This window comes from Tripterygium wilfordii, chromosome 2, assembly GCF_013401445.1.
Source record: "Tripterygium wilfordii isolate XIE 37 chromosome 2, ASM1340144v1, whole genome shotgun sequence".
In the NCBI taxonomy this organism is placed as follows: domain Eukaryota; kingdom Viridiplantae; phylum Streptophyta; class Magnoliopsida; order Celastrales; family Celastraceae; genus Tripterygium; species Tripterygium wilfordii.
The window spans coordinates 5350784-5373009 of NC_052233.1; the positions used below are offsets into that span (position 1 = coordinate 5350784).

A 22226-nucleotide genomic window follows, 5' to 3' on the forward strand; every position below is an offset into this window, starting at 1 on the left:
CTGCCATATGCGCACGAGCTTGCAATATAAACAAATGAAGATCGTCCTATACCACTTGCTTGCATTGATAAGTTTTGGAAAATACTTGATTTATTGCCAAGTGTCTCACCTGTCAATGATGATATTGATTGTAGTGTCGAGCTACAAATGTTCATAGAATAGTTTAAGCATCAATCAAGGCATGGTAAAGTCAGTCTACTAAGGAAGTTGAGGAAGATAATTAATCCATCAATAACTGCTCTTCTTCAACCAGTTGTTAAGACAAATATTCATGAACGCCCCTCCTCCAGGAAGAAAATTGAGAAATCAACTCGTTGTAATTAGAACGCATTCGATTTTGTTTAGCACGATTTGAATCATTCTCAAGGTCCACGTAGACATAGCTGTTCATCAGTTCGCCCCTCCTCAAAGAAGAAAGTAGACAGATCTAGTGGTGATGCATCTGCATTCAAGTTCGTTCAGCAAGATTTTTGTTATTCTCAGGAACCAAGTAGACACAGTTGTTCATCTCTTTACACCACCCCACCTATATTGCATCCTTACATTATGTTTGTAAAAGATGTAAGAGCTGATGGAAATAGTGGCTTTCGGACTATTGCTAGATTTTTTGGTTTTGGAAAGGATGCATGGATAAACGTCCGACATAACTTGATTGACGAGTTGTGAACAATTTGGGCAGAGTATGTTGATCTATTTGGTGGTTATGAACGGACATGTTCCATTTACAACTCACTTGACTTTTGGGAATCCGATAGACCAACACCACTTCAGAATTGGATGACAATGCCAGACATGGGTCATTTGATTGCTTCAAGGTACAATGTCATATTACATCTCCTTAGTTCTGAACAATGCTTGACATTTTTGCCACTGCGATCAATGCCTCCCCCGCCACATGAATATGTTACTATCACTATCGGGTTCATTAATAATAATCACTTTGTCCAGATTGCCTTGACAGAGGGTTACCCGATGCTTCCCATTATGATTCAATGGTTTACATACAGGTATGATTGCGCAGCTGCATGGGTTACACCGTATACGGAACAACTTACAGCATACATTCAATGTAGACATTCTATATTTCCTTTTGAAATCATTGTATTATAATTTACATAATTGTAAGAGTACTGAAATGTTATTTCTCTGTATTTTAGTTGAATATTTGACAAATAGATTTAGCCTATAAGTGAAACCACTGAAAATCAGTGAGTGCATTAAAACATATATATGTATAAAAAAATTATTATACTGAAAAAATACATTAGCAATTATAAAAATTTAAAACCTTTTTAATCATATTGAAATTAAAGTTGCATGGTAACTCTTACAACAATTATAACACAATTAATCGATTTTTAATTGATTTATCTCCTAAAAAGCATTTAAAAAAAAAGTGGGCGCATGTGTATGGGTGAGTGGAATTTTTTACCAGCTTTGACAATGATATGATTATGATCCTGGTAGGTAAGTAAGTAGGTAGAGGTAGGGTGGGGTGTTTTGGAACAACTCTATTTCCTCCAAAATTCATGCCTAACTTTTTGGACGCGTGTGCATTGATTGGACCTCTATTTTGAGGTTCCAATGTCCTTTAATTGGGATGTTCTAACACTTAGCTAATGTATTTTATTATATTCTAGCTTAGTTTTACACTTACAAATGTTTCCCCTTGGTTTTGTAGGAATTGGACCTTGTTCGGGCAAGTTGGAGCACTTTTTGGGCATTTTTTGCTGTGAGGTGTCGGGACACTTTCCAAGGTGTCCGAACACCTACTGTCCGGACAACCACATTAGGTGTCCGGACACTTCCTTTGAAAAATGAAACAAAGCCTATGACGAAGACTTTATGAAGCCCAGTTGTCCGGACACCTTCAGAAGCCGTCCAGACACCTTGTCGCGAACCAACAGCTGCAATGTAGATTTTTGAACGGTTTTTCTGATATTTCTTAATTGTAACCAATGGGGATTGATATTTTATGGGTAATTAGGTATTTTTCATTGTAAAAAGAGGGGAAAACCCTAAGATTTGGGTTTCTACCTCATTCATGGACTCTTGAACATCTAGCCACCATAGTTTTTCTCTCTCTTTCTCTCTATAGGGTTTTGCTTAGTTCTTGTGATCCTGATTGTAAACATTGGTTTTCATCTATAAAATTGATGTTTATTCTCATTATAATGAGTGGCTAAGTTCCCTTTCTAGTTTCTAGTCCCGAACTGTGGGTGCAAGGTTTCAATTACTCAAAGTATGTTCAAAGGGTCGTTGCTTCGATCCCTCTCTTTTAATTTCGTGATGATTTTGTAATTGGATATATAAGAATGACATATTTGATTGTATTCTTGGATTGTCTAGTCTAGGGATTGCATCTAATGTGTTCGATTGAGAATTGTTAAACCCATTGCATGATTTCCTTAATTAATTGAGTTTTCCATTGCATAGCTATTAATTATGCGTATTGATGATGGGGTTTTGGGTTAATTTAGGAATGTGCATGGGAGAGTTATGGTTAATTGATCTTTGAGTGTGAAACTAGGGCGTTAGCCAAGCCGAGCTCCAAGGGGAACATTAGTTCATAATATTAGGTGCTTATCCGTTTGCGTTCATTGTAGATTAGGAGACCCGATGGCCTACATGTATGAATTGAAGTCTTATATCCCAATTCTCTTTGCATATGCATGATTGATAGTAGCACACAATGCATTGCGTATGTTTGTGTGTGTTTACAATGATACCTTGAGTATGAGAACCGAGTAGCCACCAGAACGGATTAGAGACTAGGTATTTAATCAATTATTTTAAATCCAATTCTCACTTGCTTTGGTTACAAGAATTGCTTATACTACCGAGTCATTTGATCATTTTTATTACTTGTCTTTATTTTGATATTCATTGCGTTTAGTAGCGTTAGCTAGTCAATTGCATATCATTCACCTTCAAATTTATATTGCTTCCTCGTGGATCGATACCGGACTCACCGATTTATTACTTGCTGATACCCTACACTCGGGGTAAGTACGCACATACTTTGGTGTCGGTCATGCATGTAGTTTGTGTAAGAACACAAGAAAAAGTACATGATTCTCAACATTATAATCGCACCTAGCTATGACCTATACATGGGTGGGGGTGAAAAAAGTAAAAAACCGGGTGAGAATAGTCCCGCCGTTTATATTTTTCTACCTACACATATAAGCATTAGTTTGTCATGTCCCTTATACGTGCTTGTTTGTTGAATATGTTATTATATAACAAATTTAGTTTATAATTTCTTTATTTTTTTTCATTTCTCACTAATTAATATTTTTTGTTAATATAAAATAATAATAACAAAATAAAAATATTTATAATAAAATAAAAAACGTAAAATTTAGTATCATAAAATTTATATTTAATTAAAATAATTATTTTATTAGTTTTACTAATAAGAATAATTATGCTTAAAATTAATTTTAATAAAATTATATTTATTAGATTAAATCTAATAATAAATTTAATATATAAATCATAAAATCTAATATAACACTTTAATTCAACAGTTTTTTCGTTAACATCAATTTTTGGTTCGTCAAACACCTCACAACATCTTCCACAGCTTTAAGCTCAGCTTTTCTCCACAAGCTAGCATTAAAAATCAATCTTTTCACTCTACCAAATGGATCCTAAATGTAACCTTTATTAATTAGAAGGTTAGTATATGAAATTGAAATTGAAATGATATATATCCATAGGGTTTTTCAAACATAACTGTCCATAATTATGTGGCAATTACATTGTTTATGATTAACACAGTATTTTATTATATTGTTTCTGACTCACACAATCTCTTATGACTTTTTTTTGTACTTAATTACATTGTTTTAAGTGTTATAGATTTTTATATATTATTCAAAAAAATGTAATTAAGAACGCCCATATTAAATCTATCAACAATAGGTCTTTTTGTAAAGAGTTTTACATGCTTAATCTAAATATGTAATTTTTTTTTTGAAATCTAATATGTATTTTGAGATACAAAATGTTTTGAAATTTCGTTTAAGAAATAAAAAGTAAAAATATGTGATGTCATCTTACCTATGCCATATAGATTATGAACCTTTATGAATAATTTCATTATAAACACGTAAGTTCCGTATATCAAATTGGGTAGTTGAGGACATATTTTGACATTGGGAGAAGGAGACATAAGACTTAAGAGACTAATGGGCACCTTATTACACTACGACTCTTAAAAATTGTCTTATTATTTCTCTCTCCTCCTCATTTCTCTCTTTTGCATCTATTTCTTACATAATTTATTTTCTCTTTCTCATATTTTAAGATAACTAAAAAATGTTTGATGTGATTGTATTACGGGAATATAGTTGGAATGGTTTTAAAATAAATTTTTGAACAAAATCGGGAAAGCTATGGACCCCATTTTTGGTTACACGGTTGGGCATCACGAGATATATAGGGGACACTCGTAGTTGTTGCTAAACGCCTTAAAATATTCTTAGTTCTCCTTTCATGGCACAACATATATTTCTCAACATAGCATTTAATGACTCCACTGACTGTAGGGGTAAATTGCTACAATTGTTGAAATGTCAACTTTTATCTCTATGGGGTCCATTTGTAACTTTGAATCCTGCAAACGTCACAACAAGAACAACCGTAAAAGCTCCTTAATCGGTTTGGGTGATGCCGATCGTGGAGGCTCCGATGATCAAGTTAGTGTTTATCGGAGATGGAAGACCAGCTATGATTCTAGTGTTTTGTCTGAGTGTATTTTGTAAGGGTTTTGGAAGTATGGTTCTTTCTCTTGAGTCCAAGATGTTTCGATCCCCCGCATATGGTAGGAAGAGGGGTATTTATAAAAAAATCAGGATCAACCTCGGGAATTGTGTGTTTATCCCACTTGTCTCATTGGACCAACTTGTATAAAAGATATGTATGAAAAGTCTATTATCTCGGTTGTGTAAGGGTTGATAGATAGATAAAATGATAAAGTAACAATATGAAATGATCAAGACGGGTGTCGATGAGGGTATGGGTTGAATTGTAGGCGATAATTAATGAATAGATACGTATATGAAAGAAAGTCATGCCTAGGGATATGAGCTTGTCACATCCATAAATGTCGGCCGTAAATTGGATTGATAGAAACTGCTTTACAGGAAAAGTAGTCCCTGAGGTGGCGCTCGTACGTACCGGCGCCCTTACTATATTGGCGCCTCTACACGGGCCGCCAATACAGTAAAGATGTCTTAAAACCTAGTTCTTGTTTGTTAGGGAAAGATTACTATGAACATAGTAAAGTAAATAGACCATAAAATACCAGTAGCAAGTGTCAGACGATATGTCAGATATGGTGTCAGATGACTGTTACATTACTTAACATTGATGTAAAGGTTATATATGGGCCTCAAGGTGGGCTTTAGGTTGGGCCTAACTGTAGTGCTTAAGTTTGTGAACCCAGATAGTCCAACTAGATTTGTCGTTACATGACCATATGGGACCACACCATTTTCGGCACCTACAATTGTCCCCCACTCTCTAAGCATGAAAACGAATTCATCTTGGAGAGTAGTACGCGATGTATCCCTGCAATGAACAAGAAATGATTGAGTAAGTATAATTTGAAGTGGATTGTATAACACAGATAACCCGAAATATCGTGTATATGAAACGCAGCCTGATGAACGTATCCTGAAGAGGCGTGTATAGCCTAGTACAACTATGTCCGTTTGATGTTGATGAGATACAACTTCGTTTGTTTGAAGCTGTATGGTAAACAACCTCGTTTGTTTGAGGTTGGCGAAGTATACAACATCGTTTGTTTGAGGTTGTACATAGCCAGCATGAGCGTTAGCGTAAAAGCTAGATTGGAGTCATAGTTGTGGCCTGAATTGGCGCTAGCATGATGACTGTAGTGAAGCTGTTGCTATGGCCTGAATTGGCGCTAGCATGTTAGCTATCCGACGAAACCGAATTGTGTTTTAGGGCGACCGTACGTAACCTTGTATATTTGAAACTGTATGTACCACTGAATGTAGGTAATCGTAATGTTCAATACCTGTAAAAAGAATACTCAATGGCAACCACATAAGTAACAGCATAATCAATGAGATAAGAAAGTTATGAAAACACAGGTGACTCAACAATTGTCTTCATCTAAAACCAACTCCATTGGTCACGTATAGATATGCATAACCCTGTTATTGGCTCAGAAAACATTAGTTTGATGAATAGAAATAACGATTGATAAGCAGTTGGTAATGTGAATTGTCTTAAAGGAATGATTATTTATATCAAAGAATAACACCGTATGGACGCCATCATACTAAGGTAAAAATAAAACTTTAATAGAAATATTAACGGAAATACTGTGTCACGTGTCAAGGTGAAATGACAGGTATTTAATGCACCTGACGTGCACAGTGAGAATTTGAATTGTTATGGCTAGCGTTTCTTGGGGAGCACGTTTTGGAAACCGTGCATCATGACGAATGTAAGGGTATTTTGGTAAACGTATAACTTTGAAACTCAAAAATTGTACTCATATTACTTGGATAAAAAGCTCTCAATCAAAATTCACTGAAATTGTTCTGGATCCTACGAAGACGTAAAGAGAAGAAATCAACCACCACACATACCACATCAATCGAAGGTAACTCTCATCTCCTTTTGCCTTAAGTTTACATTGGGTAGAATGGCTCAACCTGGTAATCAAGAATCAAAAAATGAAGAAGTATCTGGAAGCGGTGGGGCTTTCGCTGGGAAAACCAGAGATGAAAAAGAAACCAGTGTTAACTATTCATGGACTGGGTCGGGAAGTCAAGAATCAGGTGATGATAAAATCGAATCCAGTAATGCTGTTGACAAAAATAAGAACTCAAATAGAAACGGCCACATTGAAGGACCTTTGATACCAAAGAGTTTAAACCCAAAGTTGGTCTTGGCAGCAAGTGATATGGAGTTTTTTCGAAGGGAGTACAAGATTTATCCATCAATCGAGATCAGACCTGGTGCTGATACAGAAGGAGTCGATCATCAAGTCCTTGGATGGTCGCCATTTTATGTGTTGTCGTTTACCATAGGACTGAGACTCCCCATTCCAAATTTACTTGCGTAGGCCTATAGAGTATGGAAGATATCTCCAAGCCAATGGATGCCAAACAGCCTTAGAATTTTGTTAAGTGTACAATGTTTGGCCGAGAAGGAAGGTCTTGAATTTGGGATTAACAAATTGGCGATAGTATACTATGCCAAGGAAAGTGGTCCTGGAAGATATTGCTTGGTACGACGGAAAAACAGACAAGACCTAATTCTTGAAACCGTCTCCAATGACCATATTGGTGGTTGGAAAGATAAATATATCTTCGCTAGGGGTGCCCTGGTATATGGGCTTTATGGAGACATAAATTTGAATTGGTCTAAGGCTGATAGTAAGTTTCTTTTCTCTTGAATCTGTAAATAACTGTTACTGAATCTTATACGCTATTTCTTTGCAGTGTCGAGGAATATTCTAAGCAAGTGGAAACCCAGTTCATAAGTGCTTAAACGAGTAGGCGCATTCTACAGCTTAGGAGAACGCAAGAGATCTTGTAAAAATATTTTGACACCTCGTAATTTGAAGAGATCAGCACTTTGGAGATATAGCAGTAAGTGTCTATGAATGCATGAAGGAATATTTCATTTCTCACAGTCAATACACCTTGTGGAATTATTATCTTGTTATCTTAATGTGCAGGTGACGAGATGTTTGAAAAGGTTTTTGTCGATATAACTGATGCTAATGACCTATACGAGGCTTTAATGCAAGATGTCGAACAAACTTAGAAGCATCACGAAACCTCAGGTGGAGGATTTGATGCAGCTAAATGCGTTACGGAGGCATCTAAGGCTAAGAAAGTTGGAGAAAAAAGAAAAATAGATGAGGAGCATTCTGAGAGGAGATCGAAGAAAAGAGAAGATCCTATTGGCAAAGGAAAAGGAAAAATCACCGAAGCCAGCAGGAAATCGGTAACTGAAGTGGCGGCTCCACATGTTGGCATTGGAATAGAAGTCCCTAGAAAACTCCTTCACTACGCCATAGCATCAGGACCTAGACGTCGGGGTGACGCTCCAGTTATCACCGCCATGTCTACATCTGCTGCCATCGTTCTGGATGACGAAACGGATGAGGAGGAAGGTGAAGGAGACACAATTCTTTTAATCAGACGGCTTTCCCAAATTAGAGCTGCAAGAGTGGAATCCACTGAGCCGGTGGATGCACTCAGGACAGAAGACCGTGGGGATCTCGATCCAATAACTACTGATTATGTTGACACAATCTTGGAGGTCGAGTTTGCTAAAGGGGGAACTGTGGCATGTCGATCAAGGACTAAGCTACCGCCAATGGGCAATCGAGAAGAAGAGGACACTGCGTAGAGAGAAGAGGATATACAACCTAGGCATAGGTTGGATGTCACGGGGAGTGAAATGGAAGAAATACCTCTATGGGTCCCTAAATCGTTGACTGTTTCCTCTACTCCTATGCTTACGCCAATAGGTATCAGAAAATTTGTCTTCCCTAAAGATGCTAGGAAATTGGATGCTATGCCCTTACCTAGCCAATTCAACTACTCAGTGGCTCATTGTTTTATTGTAAGTTTCCAGATATGTTCAATGTAATAACCATTTTAATCGGGAGTGTTCATCCTTTGCACCTCTAATTTGTTGTGTATCGTAAATGCCTGATTTTACATCCTTTGCACCTATGACAGGCTCTGCAGGGAGTATTGAGATCTGGAGAGAATGCTATTGACAATTTGGCTAAAGAAAGAACTGAGAAGGAAAGGCTTGAAGGCATAGTAAAATTGTTGGAAAACAAATTATCCAGTACCACCACCTCACAAGAAGAACTAAGGCTTCAGCTGGTTGGAGAGAAAAATAGAAACTCTGAAATGTCTGCTCAAATCACAAGGTTGGAAGAAAAACTGAAAGAAGCAGATGAGCAACTTTTACACTCAGCCGAATCACTGAGTACATTGGAGAAGAAAATAAACGATGATGCATACAAGGCCAAGCAGTTTGAGTCAAGAATTACTCAGGCAATCAGGGATGCTTAATACTTCAAAGACTACTGGGAAGGAGTCACCAAGCAACTGGAGAGTGCTGAAGGCAAAGTAAAGATAATGGAATCCCAAATGCACAACCAGTCTAACAAGCTTGGTGAGGTCTCTAAAGAAAGAGACCTGCTAAAAGATTCATTGACAGTGCAAACTTTAAAGACAATAGAAAAGGTTCAAATGGCTAGAAAAATGGAAGAAAACTACATCATCAAAATTGGAGCCATGGGGGCATTGGACAAGCCATGGAAAGGTTCAGACTGCTAACCCAATACAAGAAAAATGAGCATCATAAATGGGATGTAGATTTGCTGCTCAAGAAGGCTATAGTAGTGCTTGAAAACTATCAGCCTAACCAAAGATGGGTTGTTGACGAAGAAGAGCCTGGCACTGGGAAAGAATTGGCACCTCCAGAGAGCAATATACTTTCTTCTACAGAGCAACTGCCCGTAGAGGCAGTCGAGTCACCAGCACACTAGAGTATTGATACTCTCTCTACCTCTGATACCGCCAGAGAAGAACCTCCAACTGGACCTCTGATCCTTGGGATTGAAGCTTCAGCTCCTCAGCCTGAAAGTGTGGATCAAGATATCTCACGTGCGGAACCTCCTATTATTACTGAAGCTATAGGAACAGAGACTATGGAAGAAAATATTTAAACTTTTGATTTAATTCCCAATTATTTGTAGCAGTTGTCTGACATTTCGCGCTTTAACTTTCCTTAAATTTTACATAACAAACAATTACAAGTACTTGACATTTCTGTTTATAGCTTTTCATTCCTATTACTTATAACTGCGTCTATTAGATGCTTACACATATTTGTTTTGACCACCCTACTCTGTCCCCCAGTTTTAGTTGGACTTTTGGGACATAGCTAGGAAAGTTCAATTTAAACTTTAGCACATGGTTTTGAGGAAGACTGGTTAAGTTTGGATGGGACGTTTATTGCCCATTATATCCAATTTAATGCATGTGGCAGGGTATATCTTGGAATACAATAACAAATCTTGACTAAGTACACCATAAGAGTTGAATGCCTATGCCGAGTGGCACTAGAAAACCTGGCAAGGATGCCAAGTGTCCCTAAACACTATTGGTGGACTCAAAAGGAAGATAAATCCACAAGACTGTTACTCTCTATATAAGAGACATAAAACTAGCTGAATCACAAGGGTTTTAAGAACATCTGAAAATAGAGTTCAGAGATATTGGTACCGATGATCAGGCTACACTATCAGTTCTGATCAAGCCCATGGGGGTTGCCTATCACTGACGATGGGTTTGATCATCAGTGCTTAATTTCCTATCACGGTGTAAAAGAAATCTAAGCTTACGGCTAAGGTATATGAAAGGTTCATTGTATTAGCAACGTTGGCCTAGCTTCATTGCCAGTCCTGGCATACCCCATGGTGGTGGCCTACTGCTGGCAATGAATCAGTCCAACTGGCTTTTATGATGTCCAACCATGGTTGCACGTTTTGGCGACTCCATGTTTTGGAGGTGGTACGTTAGAACACTGTTTGCATATTTTAGATATCCATTAACTTTGATTAATTGCTTTGAGCATTTAATGTTGGGTTAAACTTTGTCCCCCAGTGTTAAATATATTCATGACATATACCGACTAGGTTAATCTGGTCTTTCATTTATTACTGATTTAACTCTTTAACGCTAGTTTCAGAAGTCTTTTACGATTCCTTAAGTTAATTGAATTGAAATACTGATGTTTTCAACGCATAATGGAATTTTCTGTCTATATTAAATGTTTATGTAGAGATTTTATCGATTGTAAAGGTAATCCCGAATCTTTGAGTACTGCAAGGAATTAAATTCAGACTTTAATTTTGGGTATTTCCGAGAAGATAAAGAGGTAAGATTTTTTACTATATAAAGACTAACTTAGATTGACAAAGAAATCAATTCTCCTTAAAATATATTTCTACTATCGCAGAATAGCTGCCTCTCAAAGCTCTATCAACTCTCCATCAGACTTGGATGACTTCAAAGGCGTGAGTTCTTTCCTTCCCTCAGATTATCGAAATCCTACAGAATATATTACTGATCTGAAGAGGGAATTAAAGGAAATGGAAAAAGACATGGAAGACTATGGAGACAAGATTGCAGAGCTTACCAAGGCTCTGCAAACTACGGGGAGCACTCTGTCACAGCTCCATGAACTCGGAGAAACGTGAGCCATGGAACAAGACGTACAAAAACTTCAAGACTCTCTCCTTAATCTCTCTGTTTTGATTAAGGAGACCGTAGAAAAAAATAAGGGAAAGTTTAAATCTGTGGTCTTGAAAGTTTTATGTAACAGAACTTTTATTTTTAATAAAGTTATAACTTTTTGTTAATATTGTTTGTTATTACGATTATTTTTATTTATATTTCACAATATAATAGTGATCTTGAACAACTTTACCAAAATAAAAAAGCTTTAATAAATAAAAAGAATAAAAATTCATCAATTAAAAAAGCTTATCTGCAACGATGGCGCCCCTATATTTCAGCGCCTGAACATCATATAGGATTGCAGAACTTCACATTATTCAGTTCTTGCACTGAAAGGAACAATCAAAGGTCGTCGATGGGACACCCATCGACACTTCGATGCTTAAATTAGTCCATATATTATCAACATACAGATTAAAAGTATTTAAAGAAAACGATACAAAAGTCATAATAGCATAAAGACAAAAAGTCAGAGTTTTAGGAATGGTACAATTTTAAATGAATGGCGTTCCAAGGATGTAGGATGGCTTCACCACTTTCTTTGCACAGCCTATAAGCGCCATTTCCTAGCGTTCTGTCAATCAAATACGGGCCTGCATTCAGCTCCCTAGTATTCTCAAAAACCTTGCGAAACACCCTATCTCCCTCATTAAATGTCCGAGTTCGAACATTTTTGTTGACGTATCTTGATACTTTGTCATGATAAACTGCTGTCCTTGTGAGCGCCCGATCTCTAAGTTCATCAATTGTGTCCAACTGATCATTCAGCTCCTGCCAATTTCACTGCTCGTTCGCCCACTGGAATCTTGCAGATGGGAGCCCAGCTTCAATCCTCAGGCTACTGCCTCTGACATTACTAGAGCCATCTACATATAGGGTCCAAACCCTTGGTGCTTGATCTACCATGCAAAGTAGTTCTTTGTCTGCCTCTGGTTGTATCGATGGACCAAAGTCAGCTATGAAATCTGCCAAGACTTGCGACTTCATCACTGTTCTGGGTTGATATGTGATGTCATATTCACTAAGCTCCACCGCCCACTTGATTATTCTTCCAGAAAGCTCAGGTCTATGTAGGATACTTCTTAGGGGAAAGTTGGTCACTACAGCAATCGAATGACATTGAAAATATGGCCTTAACTTCCTGGCTGCAACCACCAACCCTAAAGCCAGCTTCTCCAGCAAACTATACCGGGTCTCTACATCCAGTAAACTCTTACTCACGTAGTACACCGACAACTGTTTTTTATCTTCTTCCCTGATTAAAACTGCACTGACTGCTACCTCAGAGACAGCCAAGTACATGTACAGTTGCTCCCTGGTTTTAGGTTTAGACAATAATGGAGATGAAGTAAGGTAGGCTTTCAACTAGTTCAAAGCATCCTCGCACTTAGGCGTCTATTCGTAGTTAACAGATTTCCTCAAAGTAGAGAAAAAATGACAACATTTATCGGATGATCTGGAGATAAAACGACTAAGCGCCGCTACTCTCCCATTAAGTCTCTGAATTTCCTTGACATAACCAGGGGAAGGGATGTTCAAAATGGACCAAATTTGATCTGGGTTGGCCTTAATTCCTCGCTTCGTGACCATGTACCCTAGAAACTTTCTAGACGCCACTCCAAAGGAACACTTGTTGGGATTTAACTTCATATTATACTTAGTCAGCAAATCAAATGCTTGTTGGAGATGTTCGAGATATTGGTCAGCAACCAATTATTTTGCCAACATGTCATCGATGTATACCGCCATAGTGTCCCCCAGATATTTCGAGAACATTTTGTTCACCAGTCGCTAGTACGTGGCTCTGGCATTCTTCAATCCGAAGGTCATCACCTTATAGTAATAAATTCCCCTTTCAGTTATGAAGGCTGTCTTTTCCTGATCCTCTAGATGCATCAAAATCTGATTGTATCCGAAAAAAACATCCATAAAACTCAGCAACTCGTGACCAGCTGTTGCATCGACCATCATGTCAATATGTGACAGTAGGAATGGATCTTTCAGGCAAGCTTTGTTCAAATCTGTGAAGTCAATACAGACTCTTCATTTGCCATTCTTCTTCTCCACAACGACGACGTTAGCTAGCCAGTCAGGGTACTGTACCTCCACTATAGACCCGTTGTCTAACAGCTTCTGAACTTCTTTATTAATCACTAGGTTTCGTTCAGGAGCGAATTTCCTTCTCTTCTGCTTAACAGGAAAATATTCAGGATTAACTTTGAGCTGATGCATCGCAACCTCAGGATCTATCTCAGTCATGTCTGCATGGCTCCACGCAAAACAATCGTGATGTTGCGATAAGAATTGGATCAATCTTTCTCGTAGATGAATAGGTAGCTGCGCTCCAATCAGGGCTTTATGATCTGGAAAGTTAGGATGGATCTGTACCTCATCAAGCTTTTCCATTCCTGGCTCATCTGGCTCCAGACCGGGTGCCTGGTTCTGTAGCTGCTATGAGGATTGATTATTGCTCCTCATGGTGGTTTTGTAGCAACTCCTAGAAGAGTGCTGATCCCCCAAGATTTCCCTAACACCACTATTGGAGGGTAGCGTAGGACTTGGTGATAAGTAGAGGGTACGACCCTTATGGCATGCAACCAAGGGCGTCCCAGAATGGCATTATAATCAGAAGGTGAATCTACAATGGAGAACCTGGTCTGCTTGTTCAATCCTGGGGCATAAATGGGCAACACAACTTCACCCAATGAATGGCTCACCTCGCCATTGAACCCAATGAGTGCTGTCAACTTTCGCAGTATCAAGGTCTCATCCAGACCCATCTCTTTATACGCAGCCAAAAACAATACATTGGTTGAACTTCCGTTGTCAATCAAGATTCGCTTCAGATTAATGTTTGCAACCTGAAGCGTAAGCACCAAAGCATCATGGTGCGGATGTAATAGTTGGGTAGCCTCGTCATCAGCAAAGACCATCACTTGGTTAGTGAAAGTCCCTACAAACCGTGCCATTTTAACGCCTAGGTTCGCCGCTTCTTTCTCATGCTTCTTATCTGAGGTATGGGAAAGCCCTCTAATCTCTAACCCTCCAGAGATTACACAGTAAGTTGATGTGGCCAATGGTGGCGGCGGTAATGTTTCCGGGTCATCAACTTTCCATTTTCCCTAGATAACTCTACCTCATTCAGATAGTAAATCTCTCAGATGACCTTTTCTCAGTAGGTAATCCACCTCATACCTGAGGCCTCTGCAGTCATGAGTGGTGTGCCCAATATCTTGATGAAAGTCGCACCACTTCTTAAGATCTTTCCACCCTTCAGTTTCTTTCTTGGGTGGCCACTTCACCTCATTGCCCGTCTTCTTTAAAACTTGCACAGCCTCGACTTGATGTATCCGGAGGGGATACTCCGGACAGTTTTTTACGTAATCGGATGCTCCAGACTTATGGGAGCGCCAATTATTGCTGGGAGCGCCAATGGTGGATTGCTCCTTCTTAGGACGTTTATCTTCGCGTTTCTCTTCTCTAGGGTGATGGGATGGGATGGTTTTCTTCTTGCATCCTCCTCCCATCGAACAAACACAGTGGCTTTAACAAGAGCTTCTTCGTAGCTCCTTATGTCACACTTTGTGAGTTTTTCATAAAACTCCCCATCTGGGAGAAGACAACTCCGGCGTGCTTGTATAGCAGTCCCCGGATCGCAGTACGGTATAGATACCTTCTCCGTATTGAACCTAGCCAAGAAATCACGGAGGGATTCTCCCACTCGCTATGACAGTCGATATAAGTCATCAGAACATTTATGGATCTTGCGGCTGCTCGAGAACTATATCATAGATGTCTCGATTAGCTTCTCGAAAGAAGCGATACTGCCGTTGGGTAAGTTAATATACCAAGGCAGAGCAGGACCAGTAAGAGTTGATCCGAATCCTTTGCACATGCACGTCTCATGCATCTCATACGGTATGACGATCGCACCCATCTTCAACTTGTAATAGGCCACATGATCCTCGGGGTCATCAGTCCCATTGTACAACTTCATACTCGATGCACTGAACCTGTGCGGCAAATCCGTTTGGTATATACTATCGACAAACGGTGACCCCATATAGCAATTAGCATTGATTTTGGCCAAGGCGGGAGGTGCTTTAGTTAACTTATCTATATCTCCCCTCAACTCGATAATCTGCTTGGCCATAACTGCCTGAGCAACAGAAGTTATAGTGGGTCCTGTGAAAGGTGCAGTAGGAAAATGTGGGGGCTGTGGAGGCCTACTTCTTGGAGAATTTGTCAAATCTACAGGAGCATCCCTATTGACATTTTGCTGGATTTCTTCTGTCGCAGGATTTTTACTTTTTGAGGTAGAAGCATCATATCCCCCGGGGGTGGTTCCAGGAACGAATTGGGTATTTAGAGCGTAAGGCAAAGGGTCTTTAGGTGGTGTTTGTTCAAGGTGGGGGAAAGGGGGAATTTGGACTGAAACAGGATCATGACCTTGGGAAGTGTTTTGATTTCTGAGTTGTAACATCTCTTCGCGGAGCGCTACATTATCGTTAGCCATTGATTCTAACCGCGCATCCATCTGCTCTTTATTTCTAGAGATGTCTTCTCTCATTGCTTGCATGAATTCCATCAGTTGCTTGTTAGTGGCTTCGTTGGTATCAGCCATAATTGGAACTTGTCGTGAAATCTTCTTGATTAAATGCTTGCAAAAGTCCCCCTACCTGGCGCGCCAAATTGTACGGGTAAATTGCTACAATCGTTGAAAGGTCAACTTTTATCTCTGTGGGGTCCGTATGTAACTTTGAATCCTGCAAACGTCACAACAAGAACAACCTTAAAAGCTCTTTAACCGGTTTGGGTGGTGTCGATCGTGGAGGCTCTGACGATCAAGTTAGTGTTTATCGGAGATGGAAGACCATCTATGATTCTAGTGTTTTGATTGAGTGTATTTTGTGAGGGTTTTGGAAGTATGGTTCTTTCTCTTGAGTCCAAGATGTTTCGATCCCCCGCATATGGTAGGAAGAGGGGTATTTATAAGAAAATCAGGATCAACCTCGGGAATTAAGTGTTTATCCCACTTGTCTCATTGGACCAACTTGTATAAAAGAGATGTACGAAAAGTCTATTATCTCGGTTGTGTCAGGGTTGATAGATAGATAAAATGATAAGTAACAATATGAAATGATTAAGACAGGTGTCGATGAGGGTATGGGTTGAATTGTAGGCGGTAATTAATAAATAGATACATATATGAAAGAAAGTCATACCTAGGGATATGAGCTTGTCACATCCATAAATGTCGACCATAAATTGGATTGATAGAAACTGCTTTACAGAAAAAGTAGTCCCTAAAGTGGCGCTCGTACGTGCCAGCGCCCTTACTATATTGACGCCTCTACACGGCCGTCAATACAGTAAATATGTCTTGAAACCTAGGTCCTGTTTGTTAGGGAAAGGTTACTATGAACATAGTAAAGTAAATAGACCATAAGATACCAGCAGCAAGTGTCAGACGATATGTCAGATATGGTGTCAGATGACTGTTACATTACTTAACAGTGATGTAAAGGTTATATATGGGCCTCAAGGTGGGCTTTAGGTCGGGCCTAACTGTAGTGGTTAGGTTTGTGAACCCAAATAGTCCAACTAGATTTGTTATTACATGACCATGTGGGGCCACACCATTTTTAGCACCTACACTAACCACTAAATTCAATTGCCAAACCACTTGCTGACTATTAAACATAAAACAGCGCCAGTTTTATCTCTCATCTCAAATTAATGTCACATGACACACCCTCCATTAAAAAATGTACTAAGCAACAAGGCTTATGAGGTGGAAAGAAGGTCTTAATGAAGTAATCCATATACAAGGTGCATGAGACGCATGGATCTAATGTATGCCGTTCCATTAAATACAAAACCCAGTATTGGAAAACGAAACCCTACCGTCTACAAGTATTAACGAAGCCAATTAGTCAATGCAACCACCAAACTAAACTCCTTTTGTTTTAGTGAAAAGTCGTAGGATCTCTCCCTATAGTTCCCTCTTTTATATCTTATGGTCCAAGCAAACCAGAGAGATTAATGGTGGTGACAAGGTGCTCAGTCCCCCAAAAGCTCCTGCAAATGAAGAAGGTTGAAGAGGGAATAAGCAGTGCAGAAGTTTCAGTTCCATTTTCATGGGAATCTCGACCTGGAACTCCGACAGTGAAGTTGGGGGAGACACCTCTCCCTCCTCTGACCCCTCCCCCTTCCTACTTTTACAACGTAAACCTGAGTACACCCATCAAAAAACACTCCAAACCAAAGCTTTTAAGCTCTATATTTCGAAGAACTAGTAGCAATCTCCCATCATCACCTGCATCATCGTCTTCTTCTTCATCCTCGTCGTCTCAGTCATGGACTTCGCGCCCTAAATCCTACTCGGTGCCATCATCTCCAAGACAGTCATATAAGGAAGTAGAAGACGAAGAAGAATGCGAGGAGTCCCCAGTTGCAACTCTCTGCTTTGGAAGCAGAGCAAGTGCTAGGTCCAGAGGATGGTATTCATCTTTCATCAAACTAGTCCTTCATTAGAGATATCTCCACAAGTATCTGTGAATAAATGAAGTTTTCTCAAAAAATAAGAAGAAGAAGAAGAAGAAGAAGTTAAGTTTATGAAAGAATCCTTTAATATTGGATCCATGTCTGATCTCACTGATTGAATACGAGCAAACCCTTGATGTTATATTTTGTATTTTCCACCTCCTCTTCTTTTTTCTTTTTTCTTTTTCTTAGAATGGAAAATTTAAGTTCCATCGTTAATTGATGAAAATCTCAGAGATTCAAGCTTATGTGCATGGTTGAGGAGATGTGAGATTAGTGGATTAATATTATAATTAAGTGGAAATGGCTTAGCTTCTTACATGGCTTGGAATCTGCTTGCAGCCTTCAGTTCAGGGGGCATGCATGTGATGAACTTGATTGAGAACAAAACAAAATTCACATTAATTCATAACCAAGAAGCTTCTGATTGCACTAATAAAATATTACAACACAACAAACAAAGTAAACAGACTTTGATCCGAAGCCAGAGGAAATAAATTGAGATCATTAATTTAGAAATGCCACCACGTGCGTCCACATGGGCATGCATTCATCACATCCAAATCTGCTGCTTCCATCTTCATTACTACTCGTTGACCGGCATCATTTGAGCACTAACACACTGAGGTACAAAATTTTTAGGTTTTGACAAATTTTTTTAAAAGAACAATTGGAGAGGGTAATCCAATCCTAATCACTAGGGTGACACACACCATTCTTCTCACTCTAACTGGTGGCTTGGGTGTAGGTTTTCAGACTTTTATTGTCTTCATTCGTCAAGAGTTGATATTGTCTTGTGACGACAATAGTTCCTAATATAATAATACGATGATGCTTGAGACTCTAAAAAAGTAACCCCAAAAGACACACATTTAATGTGAAGTGTTAGATGTGAAGTGAGTCCTGCATATGTGTCTTTAATCAATGGTTATTTTAATGACACATAGATTTAGAGGACTTTTGGGGGTCAAATTTTGGGGTCTCTAGCATTGTTCATAATAATATTCTTTTAAAATTTGTCTATGTGAAAGCCTCAAAATGTCTACCAATAAATATTTTATTTTCGCGTTTTTTATGTTGGTTTTGGTATTATATATCACATATTAATCCATGATATTTCAACAACTAATCCATGATATTTAATCAAGGGGTAGATTGCAATAGGATGAAATTTCACCAACGAATCCACGATATTTAAATCAACTGTCCGTATTTTGTGAACTTTGTCGGTGGATTTCAGTTTGCCGTAGAGACAACCAAGCAAAAATAATGCAGAGTGCACACGTTCCGGTATTTGCCATGTATATAATGCAGAGTCTAACGTAGTTGTATCTTATATGAGTTACTCGGATCTAGGGGCTCTGCAATTCGTTTAAGATTATAGAGTCTATAATTTGAATTAAATGGTTTGAGAGGTGAGCCAAATCACATCACATTTTTTTTTTTTCCATTTTTAAAATTTATAAGACTTTTTCTCCACCATTAGATGTGAATTGTAGAGTCTAATGAATTGCGGAGCCCCCAAATCCGAGTTGGTCCTTATCTGAAAAAATTACTTGTATAATATTTTGACCGGGTCATTAAACTGAACTACTTAATTTGCATTTGTTTAAAGTGGTCCCCATGGCGGTGAGAGTGTATATATTTGAGCCGACTGCGAGGGATATCTTTATTAGCTTTAAGCCTATGGATTAGGGCGGTCATCAACCCAGTATGATACTATTGGGCCATAATTGATTGCTAGCTCGGCCTCATAAATGGTGAGCTGAAATAATGGGCTCAATCCCATAACGGATAGCATATTCAGTTATTATAATTAACAACGGATTTACGTCTACTTTTTGGTAAAAGGGTAATCAATTATTCTCGATCCATATAAAAGAGGATCTCCACCTAGGTAAATCTTTTACACATTCTCAATTTTTGATTACTAGCTAAAGAGAGAGCTCCAAGTGCCGAACAATCTCAATAGTCTTACAGTCTATTGAGCTGACTTGAGCGTCAGAGTATCCCTTGAGGTACACCTCGGGAACCCCAAATCTTATGTTTTCTTCTGTACAACTAACAACCACCTCGTAATCTTTGGCCCAACCTTTGATACGTCGACAAAATAAAAAATTAGATAACCAAACAGTCGAGAAGTCGATTCAATTTTAAAAGTTATCAGTTTGGCGCCATTTGTGGGAGGAGAAGTAAACTTCTAAAAATAACTTACAATGGTCAGATTTAGAGGTTAGTGTGCCAACACCATCTCGGGTGCGTGTTCCCTGAGGAAGTAACTCTCCGATCACCTAGAAATAATTCGCTAAACTCATGCAGTAGGTGCCCACTTCACCAATGTGCTAAAGTTTGTGACCCACTCTGCCAATGTGCGGAAGCCAACAAAGATGAAAAATCGATAGGGCAGGGAAGAAACCTACATAAATTCATCACAAGAATCACCTGGGAGTTCCTAGATATCCCAAATCTCCAAGTCTTAGTAGCTACCACGACATTGTTCTGAAGACTGAAGATTGAAGACTGTAAGCAAGTCAATGATGAGGTTGGAAGCCTCATCAGAAGGGATGTCTTAAAGATGTAACTGGAGGCAAGGAAGACAAGAACAAGAATAAGATAAAGATGAAGATTGGTAGAAGGAGAGAAGGCCAGTGAGAGATGATGATTCTCCTCAATGAGAAAACTAAGGCAATTCTGACATAATTAACGTCATAATTGGTGGACTGGCGACAAATGGAGAGAGCTCCTAAGTAGGGAGAGCTTATGCCAGAACATTCAACCAAATAGACAAGTAGCCTAAGAGGCCGTAGAGGAGAGAAGAGTAGATCACGTTCTTGAAGAAATATGTCGAGAATATCCATACTCCTTATGATGATGTCTTGCTTATAGATCATCGCGAAATACATCATACTAAAAGTCTTGGTAGATAATTGGAAGCGCATCGAACGTCTTATTCTTCCAAGCCTGCAGTGGAATGAACAACCTTGAAAGTAACTTGAAGCCATCCTCAACACCCCTTTATGATTTCATCGGAGAGCCTGTTCTTCTGATTGGGTGATATCTCACCACGTAACCTTAGGAATTTACTCAAAGAAAAAAATTCATGATATACTTTCTTGTAATCCATGTCAAGTCATATAACGCCATCAACAAGAGGGCTCTTCTCCACAAGCCGAGTAGTGGTGTCCACTTACCACTTAAAATAAAGTTCTCCATCGACCATGGAGTGGTGTAGTAACCGGTTTTCGTCCGGACCAAAAAACAAAAAAAATAAATAAAAATAGAAAGTAAAATGAAAAGAACACAAAAATAAAAATAAAAATAAAAACCCAAACCCAAACCCAAAAACTCATCTTTGTCTAAAATCCATGGGTCCGTAGATTTACAAAAATTCAATGCCTTTTCACCCAAACAAGCCCAAACGTTGGCCAATTACCCATCCAAGTCAAAACCCTAGAAAATATCAAGGAAATAAAAGGAATAAAAATAATATGAAAAAGAAATAAAAAAAAAAAAAGTGAGATATGTGGTGTGGATTAAAAGGTAAGAAAAAGACAAAAAGTAGGGTTTTAGTTTTGTTTAAAAGGAAGAGGAATAGGGTTTTAAAAGGGGGTGGCTTTTGTGGAAAAAGGAGGCTTTTAGTGGAAAAAGGAGGCAGTAGCAGGAGAGAGGGGAAAAAGGAGAGAAAGAAAGGGAGGAAGAAGAAGGAAAAAGAAGAAAAGAGGGTTTCGCTCATCTTCTCATCTCTTGAATTTTGTTCTCCAAAGGTAATAATATAGATCCTTTGCACTCACTTCTCCTTGTTGAAAGAATATCTAGTTTTGATTTTGTTGGCTAGGATCCTTGTTTGACTCACCATGTTAATATTGGGTTTTGATATTCATCATGTTGATATGTGATTGATAATGTGTGATTTTGATTTCTGACGATCGATTATTGGTTTTGAAGTCTAGTTTTGATTTCTCTGGCTTTTGATGTTGAAATATTGATGAATGATGAGATGATTTCCTCAAAAAAAACTATCCAGAACCATTTTTGAACAATCAGATAGGATTTTCGATAGATCGGTCAGATATTTGTTAGAGTATGAATCTTGCATTCATTGTTTGGATCATGTGTATGAGTATGGATTATGAATGTGTAAATTTGAAATTGAATGTAGGTCATTTCAATTAAAAAATCATAAGTTGGTTTTCTTTATTTGAATTATGGACCTTGTCTAATTTCATTCATGAATCTATCTTAAGTTGATAGTAATAAGTTTAAATGGATAAGTGACACTTTCCCAATAGTCCATTTATGCCATAAGTTGGGATTTAAAATTAAATCTAGTTTATACCATAAGTTGGTATTTTCATT

At 38.5% G+C, this 22226-nt stretch overlaps 2 protein-coding genes across 2 annotated transcripts; one reads left to right on the forward strand and one right to left on the reverse strand.

Moving 5' to 3' along the window:
* Positions 1-13798: 13798 nt before the first annotated feature.
* On the reverse strand, positions 13799-14851 carry LOC120010181. Its single transcript, XM_038860900.1, has 2 exons — positions 14513-14851; positions 13799-14446 (listed from the first exon to the last, which is right to left on the reverse strand). Exons 1-2 carry the CDS (start codon positions 14849-14851, stop codon positions 13799-13801), a joined length of 987 nt encoding a protein of 328 aa, XP_038716828.1.
* A 2560-nt stretch (positions 14852-17411) lies between these two features.
* Positions 17412-18252, forward strand: LOC120010191 (polycomb group protein Psc-like). The gene is made up of 2 exons (XM_038860910.1): positions 17412-17827; positions 18213-18252. The coding sequence occupies exons 1-2, from the start codon at positions 17412-17414 to the stop codon at positions 18250-18252; spliced, it is 456 nt and encodes a 151-aa protein (XP_038716838.1).
* Positions 18253-22226: the final 3974 nt, after the last annotated feature.

Bases quoted from the DNA above. Each gene is read 5' to 3' on its own strand.
- LOC120010181 (XM_038860900.1), bottom strand. From the start codon at position 14,851: ATGGGAGGAGGATGCAAGAAGAAAACCATCCCATCCCATCACCCTAGA. The intron at 14,447-14,512 runs GTGGATTACCTA...AGAGTTATCTAG, and splicing joins GCAGAGGCCTCAGGTATGAG to GGAAAATGGAAAGTTGATGA.
- LOC120010191 (XM_038860910.1), top strand. From the start codon at position 17,412: ATGAAGAAGGTTGAAGAGGGAATAAGCAGTGCAGAAGTTTCAGTTCCA. The intron at 17,828-18,212 runs GTATTCATCTTT...ATCTGCTTGCAG, and splicing joins AGTGCTAGGTCCAGAGGATG to CCTTCAGTTCAGGGGGCATG.